Below are 19,348 nucleotides of genomic sequence, written 5' to 3' on the forward strand. Positions count from 1 at the left end.
GTGCATGAAACCACATACACAACAATAAGACTGTCTGAAAATAGTTTCACACACCAAAAAGATCCACATATTCTATATTGGAAAAACGTTGCACCCCCACCCCATCCACCATGTTGGCTACAGCCCCAACACCATGCAGCAGTCATATCATGTACCAGTACATCATTTACATATAGTCATTTGGTCCAAAGTAACGTACAAGTCAGATACAGCACAAGCAAGTAGCTAATCAAGAAGAAAACAATTAACGTTTTATGCTAAAAAGGACACTAAGGCATCTGACACAGATTAAACCATGTTCTGCCCACCCCACTTCTGTTCGATTACATTAGAGCGTAGCCATCAACCCTCACATATTTTTGCTTTTTTTTCCTGCTGTCTTCCCGTTTCAATATTTTCCCGTAAATATCCCATATTTCAATATTCTCATAACATGGGCCTGCCTCCTTACTTGGGGCAGATAATGGAGAGCAGAATGTCAATTTCGTTTTGGACGATCACTTGGGCAGGATGGAGATCGTCTGCATTATAGTGACAAGCAGTCATCTGCCACACATCCAGGATGTAAACTCCCACATCACGGAATACTTCGCGGAGGATTTGATCCAGCTGCATGGCTAACCAGTCACTGCGGTTTAAATCCTGCAAAGCAGACAAATACACACACACACACACAGATACACACTTTAAGATGAGGTAACCCAAAACACATACACACCTGTATATATCTGAACCAACTCCAGCCAAACCACTACAGACACTTCCAATTATCAACACAATGCTGGTAAACTAAATTCCACTTTTATGTCATAAATATAGCATGCCTATGATTAATGTTTGTATGGCCACCCATTTGAACATTTCTGGCTACGCTACTGCTACCGAGAACAGAATCTCATAATCTCATGTCTTGACACTTGCAGTCAGATGGGCTAACGTAGCCTACTATTCCCTACGGGGGAGGGGTAACTTTTGATACATTTTTAAAAATAAACTATCAGCCAATAGGGAAACTGCCAGAAACAACAAGCAACAACGCCTTAAGCTGGTAAGCGAGACACATCATTGAATGCACTTAATGCAGAATCACCACAGAAAGCGTTTAATGATTATTTATTTTTCTGAGCCCCCTTCCTGACCGGGTCCAGTGCGGGTGCTCCCGTTGCAACCCCCCCTCCGAGAACCGGCCCTGGTTTTAAAATAGCCTTCCAGTCGGAGCAAAAGACAATAGCCTAGGCCTTCTCTTAACTTCAATCTTTGAATTAACATAATGTAGCTTACAGCTCAATTTACATGTAGCCTAATGTAGACTGTATTTGAGCCCCATCTTAAAATAAGTTGCTATTTGTCGATCCATCACTAACAAACGTAACGTAAGCGCACTTCTGAGGTCTCTTTCAGTGATTTCGCCGACAATGACACTGCAGCCTGGCCTGCATTTATGTGCGCAGCTCGTTAGTTTTGCTCTTGTTCGCCTCTTGCTGGCAAAATAAGGCACTGCAACCTAATTTCAGTGGCTGAAGCTCTCCGGAACGTTTGTGGTTCTCATACATTGATGGATTTGCGAGATCTCGCAAAACAAACTCAATATCTCGCAAAAGAAACTCGAGATCTCGCAAAAGAAAGTCAATATCTCGCAAAAGAAACTCAATATCTCGCAAAAGAAACTTGAGATCTCGCAAAACAAACTCAAGATCTCGCAAACCTAGTCAGTGTTTGTCCCAAGTACATACCTTTTCTCAGTTTTTTTTTTTTCCCTTTTTTTCATGATACCTCCCGGGCTCCTTAGTAAACAGACACATTTCAACATGAAAAAACAGTGAAAGAGGCTGTTCAAAAGACCCAGTTCTTAACAATAACATTGGCATACCCCATCAGTGGGGTATACTACAAAGCTTGATTAGTGGGTTAGCGAGGTATGTTGTGCTCAAAGCCAGAGTATGCTGTGACACAAAAGTGGCTCTGTTTTAGCGTCGCTGCCAACCAAACCTGGTCAGGAGCAGGGGGGTATTCCATCAACCTCGCTAAAGGCCAAACCTGGCTTTATACATACGTTGAGCACACAAATCGTAATACACAAATACCGTTGAGCACATAAATCATTATGTTGTTTATTTTCGTAGGAAAAACACTGAAATCAAAATGGCACTGTCCAGCAACAAAACAGGCATGGGACTCAACGTCATTACACATTCAGAACATTTAAAGGGGCGCCAATCCCTGAACAATCATACTTACATGAAGAGACTAAGGACAGTAAATGACATGCATAACATATTAAGTTTATCACTGCATGAAGAACCACGTGAAGAACAAAGTGCTGTGTTCATAATGAACGGTAACAACAAGGGTGAATTATGTATGTCACATTCACTACACTAATATCAAATAAAGAGTAATTGAAAAAGAGGCTGAACTTGTATATCCGATTTAGGTATGTGTTACAGCCAGCTCAGTAAGATTAGATTAGATTAGAAAACAGAGATAAGGTTAATCAAAAAATCTATTGTAAGAAAATAACAAAATGTGTGCATACAATTGCATGTGTCAGTAGTTAGAAAGAAAGTGGGGGACTCACTAACATGGAGAGTAGAATCCCTTAAATAGTGGAAATCAAAGACGGATGATCAATACATTCAATTACCAGAAAGATTCTTGTAAAACATGTATAGAGGTGGGTCTTAAAAAAGTAGAATATCGTGGAAAAGTTACCCCCTAATTTAGTTCAAAAAGTTGATCGTTCATATATTCTAGATTCATTAGATATAAAGTGTATTTTGAGATACTCATTTTTGGTTTTCATGACCTGTAAGCCGTAATCATCAAGATTACAACAAAAAATGGCTTGAAATATTTCACTTTATATTTAACGAATCTAGAATATATGAAAGATCCACTTTTGAACTAAAGTTTAGGGGAGGAAATGAACTTTTCCACAATATTCTATTTTTTTGAGACCCACCTGTAGTGTTCATGATATTCTTTTGTTTCAGGAGACTGGAAGAATTCCTGGAAGAATGAGCCAAGCAAAACCATGGTCTCTGTAATATGTCTGCGTCCTACTTTTAGCAATCATTTTACCCATGTCTAAACAATTAGTTGGTGCTATCCTTCTGTACTTAAGTCTACAGTATCTTTATCCATTTGGGAAAATTACCTTAAACTGTGAATAATTTGTGGATAATGGGACACCTCTATATCTCTCCTCACACACACACATTTCTCTGATGGAAATTAGAGATTGATCCCCTGCCAGCTATATGCAAATGTTGTTTTATGATCCCATTGGGATTTCAGCCACAGTGAAGTTAACAGACGGCTACAATCCCCCCACCTTTGACAAATAGTGCAGAGAAGATAATACATCTACAGCATGTTCTGCATGTTCTAAATTTTCACTGAGCTCTACATTGATTGACAAACTTTTTAGGCAGTTTTCTGGGCCTATCCCGCCAGCCACACACTTTAATCCGGCCCTTGATTTTGTTTATCATAGGCTGCTCGCTATTTTTTAACTGTGACAGGGCACAGCCATAGGCAAAGCACCAGCCATAGGCTATATCTGAGTGAAGCTGGCAAAATTATGAGAACTAAACATGTGGACACAATGCTTAAAGTGACAGTGAGCCATTGATAAATGAGTTAAACAGCATCAAATTAGCAGTATTTGTTAAGAAATTAATATTTTATTATTTTAAAATTACTTTGACATTATTAGCATTTATATGATATCATATATATATATATATATATATATATATATATATATATATATATATATATATATATATATATATATCCATGATAAAGATTTAGTTATTATCAAAAAAAATAACTCTTTATGAAATCAATTTTGAACAATTATGCTAATAAAACAACCTTTCACCAATAACAATGCTTTATATTTATTTTAGAACCAATTTATCCACAAAATATAGTGCAATATAACTGTTATAATGGCGTTTACAAACGGAAGTTCGGAAGGAGCATGACGGAATTTGCCACGCCTCCCTCTTCAATTAGTCAGGCTACTTATTCACAGTCTACCTGCCGAAGTTGCAGCATCAGTGTGATTTTGCTCGCAAAGACGTGCTACTCTGCTCGCAAAAGACGTGACTAAGCTTAGTTATTATGGAGCTCAACTCACATGCCTCCGGTAGTGATTTCGAGGATGACTCTTCAGTCATTCCTCCCACTCCACCCGCTCTTCCTGGTCCCGCTGCTCCCAGTCGTGGGCGGCCGCGTCAAATTGCTCACACTCAGTCAGTCAGCCACCCCTATAGTGTCTATCCCCAGGTGTCCGTTCCCCATACGGGCTCGACAGAGGCCAGCGCCTCTTCCGTTTGCCCGCCTACACTTTGGCCTCAGCAGTACTCATGCAGATATTGATTTTTATTCCCTCCCTTTCGTCTCTGTCAGATCTGTATCAAACCAGGGACATTAAGAGCGGTCCAGTTACGTTAACACTCAAGTCCGCAGGCCCCGCCACTCGCATATTGTCCTTCCCTGAGTTCGCGGTGGCTTTCACGAGATATACAGAGGTTATTTGCTCTGTGTTGCCCCAGAGGCGCCGCGAATTGAATGAATATTTTTCCAGTATAGCGGGGCTAGCCATTTCTTTTGGGGGTACTAATTTTTACACACACCACCAGCTATTTTCTGCTAAATGTGCAGCCCGGGTTGGGCTATTGAACCAATGTCCTTATTGGAGTGCGTCTGACTCCTTACACGAGACTTCTGACGCTGAAAGCACGTGTCTGTGTTGTTCTCCGACGTCTTCCAAATTAAACCCGACCTCTTACGAGCGAATTGACCTGTCGCTAAGCGCCACCCTTAGAACGCTGATGAGCCAATGACAGTCCAGCCTCAACGGAACTCGGACATCAGCTCGGACAACTCCATAGGAAACAACAGGGAGCAGGCATAAAATGACAAATTAATGGTTATTTATAGAGTTTTAACTCAAAACCCCAACAGATAACCATGGTCAAACGTTTTGCATGGGGATGTGTAATACTGATAGCCGGTACCCCGTAAGGCTAGAAAACGGGGTATATTTTCATCAACAGTAGCCTACAGGACAGGCATGGACTGGCCATCGGGCGTACCGGGCAATGCCCGGTGGGCCGACGCACATTTTTGGGCCGGGGCTGTCATAATTTAGGCTAATAATAATTAAACAAAAATATCCACCGCGACGGTATTTAAGACTAAACGCGGCCCATTGGTTGATTTTCTTTGACGGACATTGGGCTAGTCCAATGACATCTCTCAGCCCTCCCCTCCCAGGGTTATCAAATTTTGCCATTTGAGCTGTCTGACCACGGAGAGAAGTGAGTTTCCGACTGTGAAATTGTGAAAATGGATAGCAGGCCTAATAAACCACAAAAGCGCAAGAGGGGCGCACAGAAGCTGCGAGACAAAAAGCTAAAAAGCCTACAAGTGGACACAGCAAAATGTGTCAAAATCACAGAAATGTTCACCCCAAGGTCGACTGTTACAGCGGGTGCAGGGCCATCGACATCGAGTGCACAGGCTGAAGTGGAACACAGCTTTGATGTGCAGTGTAGTAACACAGAGGAAGGCGAAGTACAGGTGGATTCTGGAGGAGGAGGAGAGAGACGTTACGTTTGATGTGCAGTGTAGTGACAGAGGAAGGAGAAGTGGATTCGGAGGAGGTGGGGAAAGACGTTACGGAGGAGGAGGAGGAGAGACTTTACCCAGCAGGGACAAATTGAGGAAGAGGTCAGAATAGCTACTGTAAATGTTAGCAGAATGAAGAGGGACGTTTCATGCAGGGAGGGCTGTTGTGTGTGTGTGTGTGGAGGGCTGGGTGACCACATGCTCCTCCGCTTTCGATTGACATGCATTTGAGCGTTTCTCTGCAACATGCACCAGTAGCAAAGAAGCCATCTGCATTTTACATTGCGCTATCCGATTGTCGTCGACGCGGAGAAGAAAAAATTAAATAAATTATCCACAACAAATCAACGACTGGTCGGCCTCAGAACGCACTCAACTTTTTGAGATCTAAAGTCAGTCATGATTGGTCGAAATTGTTGTCAATCTTGACGCAGTACAATAAGCAAACCTATCACATTTCTGTGCGCATACAGGCAGGTACACACACGTAGGCTACACACGCACGCACTCAGAAAGACAATAGAATGACACATAAATTCTGATAGCCCGTAACAATGAAAATGTTTTGGGATGTGTGTATCTTCACTTGATAGTATCTGGGGAGATTGTAGGCTAAAAGCGTGTAAATGCTCAACATAGGAAATAATTACAGGACTCATTTTATTCAGTCAGACTTAAAACATGCATAATAATAGTAGAGTTTTGTGCACAACCTCGTCAAATAATGCTATGAGTAGACTCACTGTCCAACTTACAGTGTTATTTTAGCTTGCCATAAAGTTATAGTTTGAAGGTTTTACAGCTTACAGTTATTACTATCATGTAATATCAGTGAAACATTGCTTTCCCGAAATGGATGATAAATGTGCGCATATACTGTATCCTCTGGTATGTTGTGTGCCTCAGTATATCGTATAAATAATCATGGTGGGCCGCCATGGCCAAAAATGCCCGGGCCATTTTTTAGTCCCAGTCCAGCCCTGCTACAGGACGTCTCTCGCGTTTGCAACAGCTCGATGTAATGTAGGCTACTAAGCCAACAACATGGGCACAGGTTCCCTGTTAAATCCCAAGATGAAAATGCTCATTAACCAACTACTATATTCTTACTACATCAAATATTAACGTAACCTAACATATCTTAGTTTCAATCTTCCACTAGCTAGCTGGCATTAACGTCAGTGGTTTTTGCACGGTGATTTGCACGTCTACTCGCCACAAGTGCTTGTCACCTTGTATGTATTCTAAAGTTTTGAATACACCACTCCATAGCATAATTAAGTCCCTTTTGATAGCATCTGGAGGAAAGTAAATCCTCTTATCGATCAAAACGTCCTCAAAGCCTGCTTTCATATATTGTCCGTTGCCATTGTCCACAATGTATTTCTAATCAAGTCTGGTTTGTTTGTCCGAGTTTTCACACGGTAACAATGGGGGCTTAGCGACAGGTCAATTGGTTCCCGAGAGACTGCGATAGATAGCCGGAAACCCAATGATGCCTCTGCATACCATTTTGACCACCTTCACTTTGATCAACAGTTGCTTGAGCCAGTTACAATTCCATGTTACGAGACCCCGCTAACGGTTTAGCCAACAAGGAGACGATTCAAATGACATATGACATGATGGTTGTGTTAGGTTGTGGCCATGATACACACATGCACCCTACCATGTGCTCCCAGAGAAGTTGCAATGTGCTCGCGTCAGCTGCAAAGAACAAGCTTTGAATTGCGAGTTTGGGGAGTTATTTAGCATTTGTCAACTTTTATGAAGTTTTGCAAAGTTTTGTGGACATGTTTGGGGGAAAGAACCGGTTTACAGTGGAGGAGGCAGCTGCTTTTTTGCACAAACTACCAGATGAAGAGGAGTCTTTAAAAAAAAACAAGGAATTTCAGCCATCCCATAAGAGGTTAAACTTCCATTTGTTAAAATTGTCAGGGTCCTCAGAAGATGCTCAGATGACACAGGTAAATGCTCTTTAAGAAACAAAAAAAACATATTTGTTGGTCTTGGAACATTTTACTTTCAACAAAACACCTATAGAAACATTAAGGTGTCTTTCTAAAAGACACATTCTATTGAATCCTTTCTGGGAATTTCGTTAATGCTTGAGCAGTTTATGTTTTTCACATCAAGTGCAAAACATGTATTGGCTGGAGTGTGATTTTACTGCTGTGATTAAAAGCTTTCTGGTAGGCCTACTCCACAGCTGAATGTAAAAGTTTAAGTATGGTACCATAAGTGTTGTGTATATCATAATTATATACACACATTCAACCTTAATACCGCATTTGGTAATGAAGACCAGACGAAGGGTTTAACATAAGCTTTCTTTTACTAACCGCAATCAGTTAACCGCAATCAATCACATCAACGCCACCAATGCGCAGCAAGAACAACAAGAACATAAACACACACAGTGCATGAAACCACATACACAACAATAAGACTGTCTGAAAATAGTTTCACACACCAAAAAGATCCACATATTCTATATTGGAAAAACGTTGCACCCCCACCCCATCCACCATGTTGGCTACAGCCCCAACACCATGCAGCAGTCATATCATGTACCAGTACATCATTTACATATAGTCATTTGGTCCAAAGTAACGTACAAGTCAGATACAGCACAAGCAAGTAGCTAATCAAGAAGAAAACAATTAACGTTTTATGCAAAAAAGGACACTAAGGCATCTGACACAGATTAAACCATGTTCTGCCCACCCCACTTCTGTTCGATTACATTAGAGCGTAGCCATCAACCCTCACATATTTTTTGCTTTTTTCCCTGCTGTCTTCCCGTTTCAATATTTTCCCGTAAATATCCCATATTTCAATATTCTCATAACATGGGCCTGCCTCCTTACTTGGGGCAGATAATGGAGAGCAGAATGTCAATTTCGTTTTGGACGATCACTTGGGCAGGATGGAGATCGTCTGCATTATAGTGACAAGCAGTCATCTGCCACACATCCAGGATGTAAACTCCCACATCACGGAATACTTCGCGGAGGATTTGATCCAGCTGCATGGCTAACCAGTCACTGCGGTTTAAATCCTGCAAAGCAGACAAATACACACACACACACAGATACACACTTTAAGATGAGTAACCCAAAACACATACACACCTGTATATATCTGAACCAACTCCAGCCAAACCACTACAGACACTTCAATTATCAACACAATGCTGGTAAACTAAATTCCACTTTTATGTCATAAATATAGCATGCCTATGATTAATGTTTGTATGGCCACCCATTTGAACATTTCTGGCTACGCTACTGCTACCGAGAACAGAATCTCATAATCTCATGTCTTGACACTTGCAGTCAGATGGGCTAACGTAGCCTACTATTCCCTACGGGGGAGGGGTAACTTTTGATACATTTTTAAAAATAAACTATCAGCCAATAGGGAAACTGCCAGAAACAACAAGCAACAACGCCTTAAGCTGGTAAGCGAGACACATCATTGAATGCACTTAATGCAGAATCACCACAGAAAGCGTTTAATGATTATTTATTTTTCTGAGCCCCCCTTCCTGACCGGGTCCAGTGCGGGTGCTCCCGTTGCAACCCCCCCTCCGAGAACCGGCCCTGGTTTTAAAATAGCCTTCCAGTCGGAGCAAAAGACAATAGCCTAGGCCTTCTCTTAACTTCAATCTTTGAATTAACATAATGTAGCTTACAGCTCAATTTACATGTAGCCTAATGTAGACTGTATTTGAGCCCCATCTTAAAATAAGTTGCTATTTGTCGATCCATCACTAACAAACGTAACGTAAGCGCACTTCTGAGGTCTCTTTCAGTGATTTCGCCGACAATGACACTGCAGCCTGGCCTGCATTTATGTGCGCAGCTCGTTAGTTTTGCTCTTGTTCGCCTCTTGCTGGCAAAATAAGGCACTGCAACCTAATTTCAGTGGCTGAAGCTCTCCGGAACGTTTGTGGTTCTCATACATTGATGGATTTGCGAGATCTCGCAAAACAAACTCAATATCTCGCAAAAGAAACTCGAGATCTCGCAAAAGAAAGTCAATATCTCGCAAAAGAAACTCAATATCTCGCAAAAGAAACTTGAGATCTCGCAAAACAAACTCAAGATCTCGCAAACCTAGTCAGTGTTTGTCCCAAGTACATACCTTTTCTCAGTTTTTTTTTTTTTCCCTTTTTTTTCCATGATACCTCCCGGGCTCCTTAGTAAACAGACACATTTCAACATGAAAAAACAGTGAAAGAGGCTGTTCAAAAGACCCAGTTCTTAACAATAACATTGGCATACCCCATCAGTGGGGTATACTACAAAGCTTGATTAGTGGGTTAGCGAGGTATGTTGTGCTCAAAGCCAGAGTATGCTGTGACACAAAAGTGGCTCTGTTTTAGCGTCGCTGCCAACCAAACCTGGTCAGGAGCAGGGGGGTATTCCATCAACCTCGCTAAAGGCCAAACCTGGCTTATACCGTTGAGCACACAAATGCGTAATACACAAATACACGTTGAGCACACAAATGCGTATGTTGTTTATTTTCGTAGGAAAAACACTGAAATCAAAAATGGCACTGTCCAGCAACAAAACAGGCATGGGACTCAACGTCATTACACATTCAGAACATTTAAAGGGGCCGCAATCCCTGAACAATCATACTTACATGAAGAGACTAAGGACAGTAAATGACATGCATAACATATTAAGTTTATCACTGCATGAAGAACCACGTGAAGAACAAAGTGCTGTGTTCATAATGAACGGTAACAACAAGGGTGAATTATGTATGTCACATTCACTACACTAATATCAAATAAAGAGTGATTGAAAAAGAGGCTGAACTTGTATATCCGATTTAGGTATGTGTTACAGCCAGCTCAGTAAGATTAGATTAGATTAGAAAACAGAGATAAGGTTAATCAAAAAATCTATTGTAAGAAAATAACAAAATGTGTGCATACAATTGCATGTGTCAGTAGTTAGAAAGAAAGTGGGGGACTCACTAACATGGAGAGTAGAATCCCTTAAATAGTGGAAATCAAAGACGGATGATCAATACATTCAATTACCAGAAAGATTCTTGTAAAACATGTATAGAGGTGGGTCTTAAAAAAGTAGAATATCGTGGAAAAGTTACCCCCTAATTTAGTTCAAAAAGTTGATCGTTCATATATTCTAGATTCATTAGATATAAAGTGTATTTTGAGATACTCATTTTTGGTTTTCATGACCTGTAAGCCGTAATCATCAAGATTACAACAAAAAATGGCTTGAAATATTTCACTTTATATTTAACGAATCTAGAATATATGAAAGATCCACTTTTGAACTAAAGTTTAAATGGAAGAAATGGGGAGGAAATGAACTTTTCCACAACATTCTATTTTTTTGAGACCCACCTGTAGTGTTCATGATATTCTTTTATTTCAGGAGACTGGAAGAATTCCTGGAAGAATGAGCCAAGCAAAACCATGGTCTCTGTAATATGTCTGCGTCCTACTTTTAGCAATCATTTTACCCATGTCTAAACAATTAGTTGGTGCTATCCTTCTGTACTTAAGTCTACAGTATCTTTATCCATTTGGGAAAATTACCTTAAACTGTGAATAATTTGTGGATAATGGGACACCTCTCTATCTCCCCTGCCAGCTATATGCAAATGTTGCTTTATGATCCCATTGGGATTTCAGCCACAGTGAAGTTAACAGACGGCTACAATCCCCCCACCTTTGACAAATAGTGCAGAGAAGATAATACATCTACAGCATGTTCTGCATGTTTTAAATTTTCACTGAGCTCTACATTGATTGACAAACTTTTTAGGCAGTTTCTGGGCCCTATCCGGCCAGCCACACACTTTAATCCGGCCCGCCGAGCATTTCATTTGGTTATCATAGGCTGCTCGCTATTTTTTAACTGTGACAGGGCACAGCCATAGGCAAAGCACCAGCCATAGGCTATATCTGAGTGAAGCTGGCAAAATTATGAGAACTAAACATGTGGACACAATGCTTAAAGTGACAGTGAGCCATTGATAAATGAGTTAAACAGCATCAAATTAGCAGTATTTGTTAAGAAATTAATATTTTATTATTTTAAAATTACTTTGACATTATTAGCATTTATATGATTGGGGAATAAATGAATGAATATTTTTCCAGTATAGCGGGGCTAGCCATTTCTTTTGGGGGTACTAATTTTTACACACACCACCAGCTATTTTCTGCTAAATGTGCAGCCCGGGTTGGGCTATTGAACCAATGTCCTTATTGGAGTGCGCCTGACTCCTTACGAGACTTCTGACGCTGAAAGCACGTGTCTGTGTTGTTCTCCGACGTCTTCCAAATTAAACCCGACCTCTTACGAGCGAATTGACCTGTCGCTAAGCGCCACCCTTAGAACGCTGATGAGCCAATGACAGTCCAGCCTCAACGAAACTCGGACATCAGCTCGGACAACTCCATAGGAAACAACAGGGAGCAGGCATAAAATGACAAATTAATGGTTATTTATAGAGTTTTAACTCAAAAAACCCCAACGGATAACCATGGTCAAACGTTTTGCATGGGGGATGTGTAATACTGATAGCCGGTACCCCGCAAGGCTAGAAAACGGGGTATATTTTCATCAACAGTAGCCTACAGGACAGGCATGGACTGGCCATCGGGCGTACCGGGCAATGCCGGTGGGCGACGCATTACATTTTGGGCGGGGCTGTCATAATTTAGGCTAATAATAATTAAACAAAAATATCCACCCGCGACGGTATTTGAGACACTAAACGCGGCCCATTGGTTGATTTTCTTGACGGACATTGGGCTAGTCCAATGACATCTCTCAGCCCTCCCCTCCCAGGGTTATCAAATTTTGCCATTTGAGCTGTCTGACCACGGAGAGAAGTGAGTTTCCGACTGTGAAATTGTGAAAATGGATAGCAGGCCTAATAAACCACAAAAGCGCAAGAGGGGCGCACAGAAGCTGCGAGACAAAAAGCTAAAAAGCCTACAAGTGGACACAGCAAAATGTGTCAAAATCACAGAAATGTTCACCCCAAAGGTCGACTGTTACAGCGGGTGCAGGGCCATCGACATCGAGTGCACAGGCTGAAGTGGAACACAGCTTTGATGTGCAGTGTAGTAACACAGAGGAAGGCGAAGTACAGGTGGATGGGAGGAGGAGGAGAGAGACGTTACGTTTGATGTGCAGTGTAGTGACAGAGGAAGGAGAAGTGGATTCGGAGGAGGTGGGGAAAGACGTTACGGAGGAGGAGGAGAGAGACTTTACCCAGCAGGGACAAATTGAGGAAGAGGTCAGAATAGCTACTGTAAATGTTAGCAGAATGAAGAGGGACGTTTCATGCAGGGAGGGCTGTTGTGTGTGTGTGTGGAGGGCTGGGTGACCACATGCTCCTCCGCTTTCGATTGACATGCATTTGGCGTTTCTCTGCAACATGCACCAGTAGCAAAGAAGCCATCTGCATTTTACATTGCGCTATCCGATTGTCGCCGACGCGAGAAGAGAAAAAATTAAATAAATTATCCACAACAAATCAACGACTGGTCGGCCTCAGAACGCACTCAACTTTTTGAGATCTAAAGTCAGTCATGATTGGTCGAAATTGTTGTCAATCTTGACGCAGTACAATAAGCAAACCTATCACATTTCTCTGCGCATACAGGCAGGTACACACACGTAGGCTACACACACACGCACTCAGAAAGACAATAGAATGACACATAAATTCTGATAGCCCGTAACAATGAAAATGTTTTGGGATGTGTGTATCTTCACTTGATAGTATCTGGGGAGATTGTAGGCTAAAAGCGTGTAAATGCTCAACATAGGAAATAATTACAGGACTCATTTTATTCAGTCAGACTTAAAACATGCATAATAATAGTAGAGTTTTGTGCACAACCTCGTCAAATAATGCTATGAGTAGACTCACTGTCCAACTTACAGTGTTATTTTAGCTTGCCATAAAGTTATAGTTTGAAGGTTTTACAGCTTACAGTTATTACTATCATGTAATATCAGTGAAACATTGCTTTCCCGAAATGGATGATAAATGTGCGCATATACTGTATCCTCTGGTATGTTGTGTGCCTCAGTATATCGTATAAATAATCATGGTGGGCGCCATGGCCAAAAATGCCAGGCCATTTTTAGTCCCAGTCCAGCCCTGCTACAAGGCGTCTCGCGTTTGCAACAGCTCGATGTAATGTAGGCTACTAAGCCAACAACATGGGCACAGGTTCCCTGTTAAATCCCAAGATGAAAATGCTCATTAACCAACTACTATATTCTTACTACATCAAATATTAACGTAACCTAACATATCTTAGTTTCAATCTTCCACTAGCTCGCTAGCTGGCATTAACGTCAGTGGTTTTTGCACGGTGATTTGCACGTCTACTCGCCACAAGTGCTTGTCACCTTGTATGTATTCTAAAGTTTTGAATACACCACTCCATAGCATAATTAAGTCCCTTTTGATAGCATCTGGAGGAAAGTAAATCCTCTTATCGATCAAAACGTCCTCAAAACCTGCTTTCATATATTGTCCGTTGCCATTGTCCACAATGTATTTCTAATCAAGTCTGGTTTGTTTGTCCGAGTTTTCACACGGTAACAATGGGGGCTTAGCGACAGGTCAATTGGTTCCCGAGAGACTGCGATAGATAGCCGGAAACCCAATGATGCCTCTGCATACCATTTTGACCACCTTCACTTCACACCTTCACAACAGTTGCTTGAGCCAGTTACAATTCCATGTTACGAGACCCCGCTAACGGTTTAGCCAACAAGGAGACGATTCAAACGACATATGACATGATGGTTGTGTTAGGTTGTGGCCATGATACACACATGCACCCTACCATGTGCTCCCAGAGAAGTTGCAATGTGCTCGCGTCAGCTGCAAAGAACAAGCTTTGAATTGCGAGTTTGGGGAGTTATTTAGCATTTGTCAACTTTTATGAAGTTTTGCAAAGTTTTGTGGACATGTTTGGGGGAAAGAACCGGTTTACAGTGGAGGAGGCAGCTGCTTTTTTGCACAAACTACCAGATGAAGAGGAGTCTTTAAAAAAAAACAAGGAATTTCAGCCATCCCATAAGAGGTTAAACTTTCATTTGTTAAAATTGTCAGGGTCCTCAGAAGATGCTCAGATGACACAGGTAAATGCTCTTTAAGAAACAAAAAAAAACATATTTGTTGGTCTTGGAACATTTTACTTTCAACAAAACACCTATAGAAACATTAAGGTGTCTTTCTAAAAGACACATTCTATTGAATCCTTTCTGGGAATTTCGTTAATGCTTGAGCAGTTTATGTTTTTCACATCAAGTGCAAAACATGTATTGGCTGTAGTGTGATTTTACTGCTGTGATTAAAAGCTTTCTGGTAGGCCTACTCCACAGCTGAATGTAAAAGTTTAAGTATGGTACCATAAGTGTTGTGTATATCATAATTATATACACACATTCAACCTTAATACCGCATTTGGTAATGAAGACCAGACGAAGGGTTTAACATAAGCTTTCTTTTACTAACCGCAATCAGTTAACCGCAATCAATCACATCAACGCCACCAATGCGCCTTAAGAACAACAAGAACATAAACACACACAGTGCATGAAACCACATACACAACAATAAGACTGTCTGAAAATAGTTTCACACACCAAAAAGATCCACATATTCTATATTGGAAAAACGTTGCACCCCCACCCCATCCACCATGTTGGCTACAGCCCCAACACCATGCAGCAGTCATATCATGTACCAGTACATCATTTACATATAGTCATTTGGTCCAAAGTAACATTACAAGTCAGATACAGCACAAGCAAGTAGCTAATCAAGAAGAAAACAATTAACGTTTTATGCTAAAAGGACACTAAGGCATCTGACACAGATTAAACCATGTTCTGCCCACCCCACTTCTGTTCGATTACATTAGAGCGTAGCCATCAACCCTCACATATTTTTTGCTTTTTTTCCCTGCTGTCTTCCCGTTTCAATATTTTCCCGTAAATATCCCATATTTCAATATTCTCATAACATGGGCCTGCCTCCTTACTTGGGGCAGATAATGGAGAGCAGAATGTCAATTTCGTTTTGGACGATCACTTGGGCAGGATGGAGATCGTCTGCATTATAGTGACAAGCAGTCATCTGCCACACATCCAGGATGTAAACTCCCACATCACGGAATACTTCGCGGAGGATTTGATCCAGCTGCATGGCTAACCAGTCACTGCGGTTTAAATCCTGCAAAGCAGACAAATACACACACACACACAGATACACACTTTAAGATGAGTAACCCAAAACACATACACACCTGTATATATCTGAACCAACTCCAGCCAAACCACTACAGACACTTCAATTATCAACACAATGCTGGTAAACTAAATTCCACTTTTATGTCATAAATATAGCATGCCTATGATTAATGTTTGTATGGCCACCCATTTGAACATTTCTGGCTACGCTACTGCTACCGAGAACAGAATCTCATAATCTCATGTCTTGACACTTGCAGTCAGATGGGCTAACGTAGCCTACTATTCCCTACGGGGGAGGGGTAACTTTTGATACATTTTTAAAAATAAACTATCAGCCAATAGGGAAACTGCCAGAAACAACAAGCAACAACGCCTTAAGCTGGTAAGCGAGACACATCATTGAATGCACTTAATGCAGAATCACCACAGAAAGCGTTTAATGATTATTTATTTTTCTGAGCCCCCTTCCTGACCGGGTCCAGTGCGGGTGCTCCGTTTGCAACCCCCTCCGAGAACCGGCCCTGGTTTTAAAATAGCCTTCCAGTGAGACAAAAGACAATAGCCTAGGCCTTCTCTTAACTTCAATCTTTGAATTAACATAATGTAGCCTACAGCTCAATTTACATGTAGCCTAATGTAGACTGTATTTGAGCCCCATCTTAAAATAAGTTGCTATTTGTCGATCCATCACTAACAAACGTAACGTAAGCGCACTTCTGAGGTCTCTTTCAGTGATTTTGCCGACAATGACACTGCAGCCTGGCCTGCATTTATAATGCGCAGCTCGTTAGTTTTGCTCTTGTTCGCCTCTTGCTGGCAAAATAAGGCACTGCAACCTAATTTCAGTGGCTGAAGCTCTCCGGAACGTTTGTGGTTCTCATACATTGATGGATTTGCGAGATTTCGCAAAACAAACTCAATATCTCGCAAAAGAAAGTCAATATCTCGCAAAAGAAACTTGATCTCGCAAAACAAACTCAAGATCTCGCAAACCTAGTCAGTGTTTGTCCCAAGTACATACCTTTTCTCAGTTTTTTTTTTTTTTTACCTTTTTTTTTCATGATACCTCCCGGGCTCCTTAGTAAACAGACACATTTCAACATGAAAAAACAGTGAAAGAGGCTGTTCAAAAGACCCAGTTCTTAACAATAACATTGGCATACCCCATCAGTGGGGTATACTACAAAGCTTGATTAGTGGGTTAGCGAGGTATGTTGTGCTCAAAGCCAGAGTATGCTGTGACACAAAAGTGGCTCTGTTTTAGCGTCGCTGCCAACCAAACCTGGTCAGGAGCAGGGGGGTATTCCATCAACCTCGCTAAAGGCCAAACCTGGCTTATTTCGATAAGTCTCTCTAATTTTAGTGAGAATTCCATTCCATTAATGAGGTTAACGTGAATCCCAGCTTGGTAACCATGGGAATTTATGCCACAGAACTAACCTGCTCCGTAGCAGGTTAACTTTCAAGCTAAATTAAGCTGTGTTGCAAAAAAAACAATCAGTCGGAAAACGAGTCCAAAAAGATGGTTCCGTCAACCTGTGCTCTCGTCACCTGTAGCCTAAAACTTCAAAAATAGAAGTAGGCCTATATAAATGTTTTTTTCCGACAGTGCACAAAGCATGGATTTACACATTCACTACCTCCAAAGAATGTATGAAGATTATACGATTAAACATGTTTTAACTTCACATGCGTGTGGTTCTAGGAATCGTGCTACTCTGCGTCACTTACATTCGGTGGTGGTGTAACGTGCAGCGAGACGGTATGAAGGAATTACATTCTTGCGTGTTCGCAGGTTCGCTTCCCGTACAAAGTATTAAGGCTACATTGTTTATCACCTTGATAATGGCATTTTTAGTCAGGGCTTGAAAACGAAATTATTTTTCAAACGTTCTGTTCCGAACGGTTCAGGTAGGCCTATGTTTAACGTTTTCGTTCTTGCATGCGTTCCACCACCAACATATCGGTCCTGAACCGGTTCGGAATGCAAAATATTGTTTGTTCTTAAAGTTTCGGCAGTGTTTGGCGGGCCTATCAAGTCTATTTTTGTGGACTTTACCTTAGAATAGACGTACTCATTATTTCCCCTTGATTTAGCCTATACCGTAGCTATGCCCAAAAATAATAAATCACAGGCGGCATCCAAAAACATTCAGATGGGCTATCCATCCCATAGCCTACAGACTTACTGTAGGCCTAACCTATGCCTATAAATAATTTCTTATCAAAAATATTTCTGGATACGTGCTTAACTCCTTACCTGGTTTTATCCATATGGAGATCTTCAAAGGCTTGCGCTATAATTCCAACCCTGTTTATAAACGAACCTGTCTGTTGCTGACAAGGCCTATCTCAAATTTCCCGTTTAACTCTTCTACATAGAATAGGCTATAATTGCGCAAACATTTCAAATCCCGACTTTAAAATGACAAGGCGTGGACAGGCAAAATAGGCTTTTACGCATAGGCTACAAACAATTTCCAAATCAGTTTCAGTAGCCTACGCTACGAGCTGGCCTAAGATCCTAAGTGGCAGACGGATAGGTTACATTACAACAGCAAGACAAAATATACACATTTGGACCAAATGTCCATTTATTCGTTTTTTGTTTTTTTTCAAACTGCAGAAATCAAATTATTAGGCTGTTCGCCTACAATCAAACGAGTAGAACACTTAGGATATGCTTTTGTGAAATTTTAGCAAATATATAGAGAACGGAAAAAAAACCCCGTTATTAACCAGTTTTGTGGATTTCAGAATAACGTTTCTGTTCCGGAACAGTTGAAGACCATTTTGTTTTCGTTTCCGTTTCCGCTCCTCGTAAAATTCTGTAAAATGCCGTTCGTTTTCGGTTTTCGTTCCTTGAACCGGTTCGGAGCCCTGTTTTTAGTTATAATCTTTGATGAAAGACATATGTCTACTGCTGATAAAGGGTCATGCACATTTGGTAGGCTGTTCAGTGACAGATTTGCCAGTGGGGCTATATTATATCTGATGCAAGCCAAAGGATAATTATTCTGCAGCCTAGGCAGCTAATAATTAAATCTGCTTCATGTGTCAACGATTGTTCATGAATATCAAATCAACTGTGTGCTACACAGATTAAATACTAGTAAGTAGTATACTAATAATTGAAAGCCATTGCATTTCAGATAACTTTATTTCAAACACTTTGGGACTTATGGGAGACAATAGGCTATTATGTTAATACTAATTTATTTTATGACCACCTAAACCTAGACAATAATTTGGAGTGAACTCTTTTAATATAACAACGTAGGCTATAGATAGTTTTGAATAGCCTATATGCCAAAGTTGTTTTTGAGTTTATACCATTTATTCATTCACTCGTTTTGTTCAAGCATAGACTATAGTCTATGTGTTCAAGAGTGAAGCCAACCAAACTCGCAATTGATTTC

General features: G+C 40.9%; 1 protein-coding gene across 3 annotated transcripts in view; it reads right to left on the minus strand.

Annotated features, from left to right (window-relative positions):
• Positions 1-378: 378 nt before the first annotated feature.
• LOC125303828 (NXPE family member 3-like) overlaps positions 379-19,348 on the minus strand; it is a 108,407-nt gene continuing 89,437 nt past the window's right edge. For 2 of the 3 annotated variants that reach the window (XM_048257764.1, XM_048257778.1), the window contains 2 exons: positions 15,719-15,909; positions 7,950-8,704 (listed from right to left, as the gene is read on the minus strand). In XM_048257764.1, the coding sequence (XP_048113721.1) occupies positions 8,698-8,704; positions 15,719-15,909 (198 nt within the window). In that variant the 3' untranslated portion in view covers positions 7,950-8,697. Of the gene's footprint in view, positions 643-7,949; positions 8,705-15,718; positions 15,910-19,348 lie in introns of those variants that run through there. The other variant, XR_007195120.1, reaches the window with a different exon arrangement.

The sequence above is a fragment of the Alosa alosa genome, chromosome 1 (genome assembly GCF_017589495.1).
Source record: "Alosa alosa isolate M-15738 ecotype Scorff River chromosome 1, AALO_Geno_1.1, whole genome shotgun sequence".
Classification (NCBI taxonomy): Eukaryota; Metazoa; Chordata; class Actinopteri; order Clupeiformes; family Clupeidae; genus Alosa; species Alosa alosa.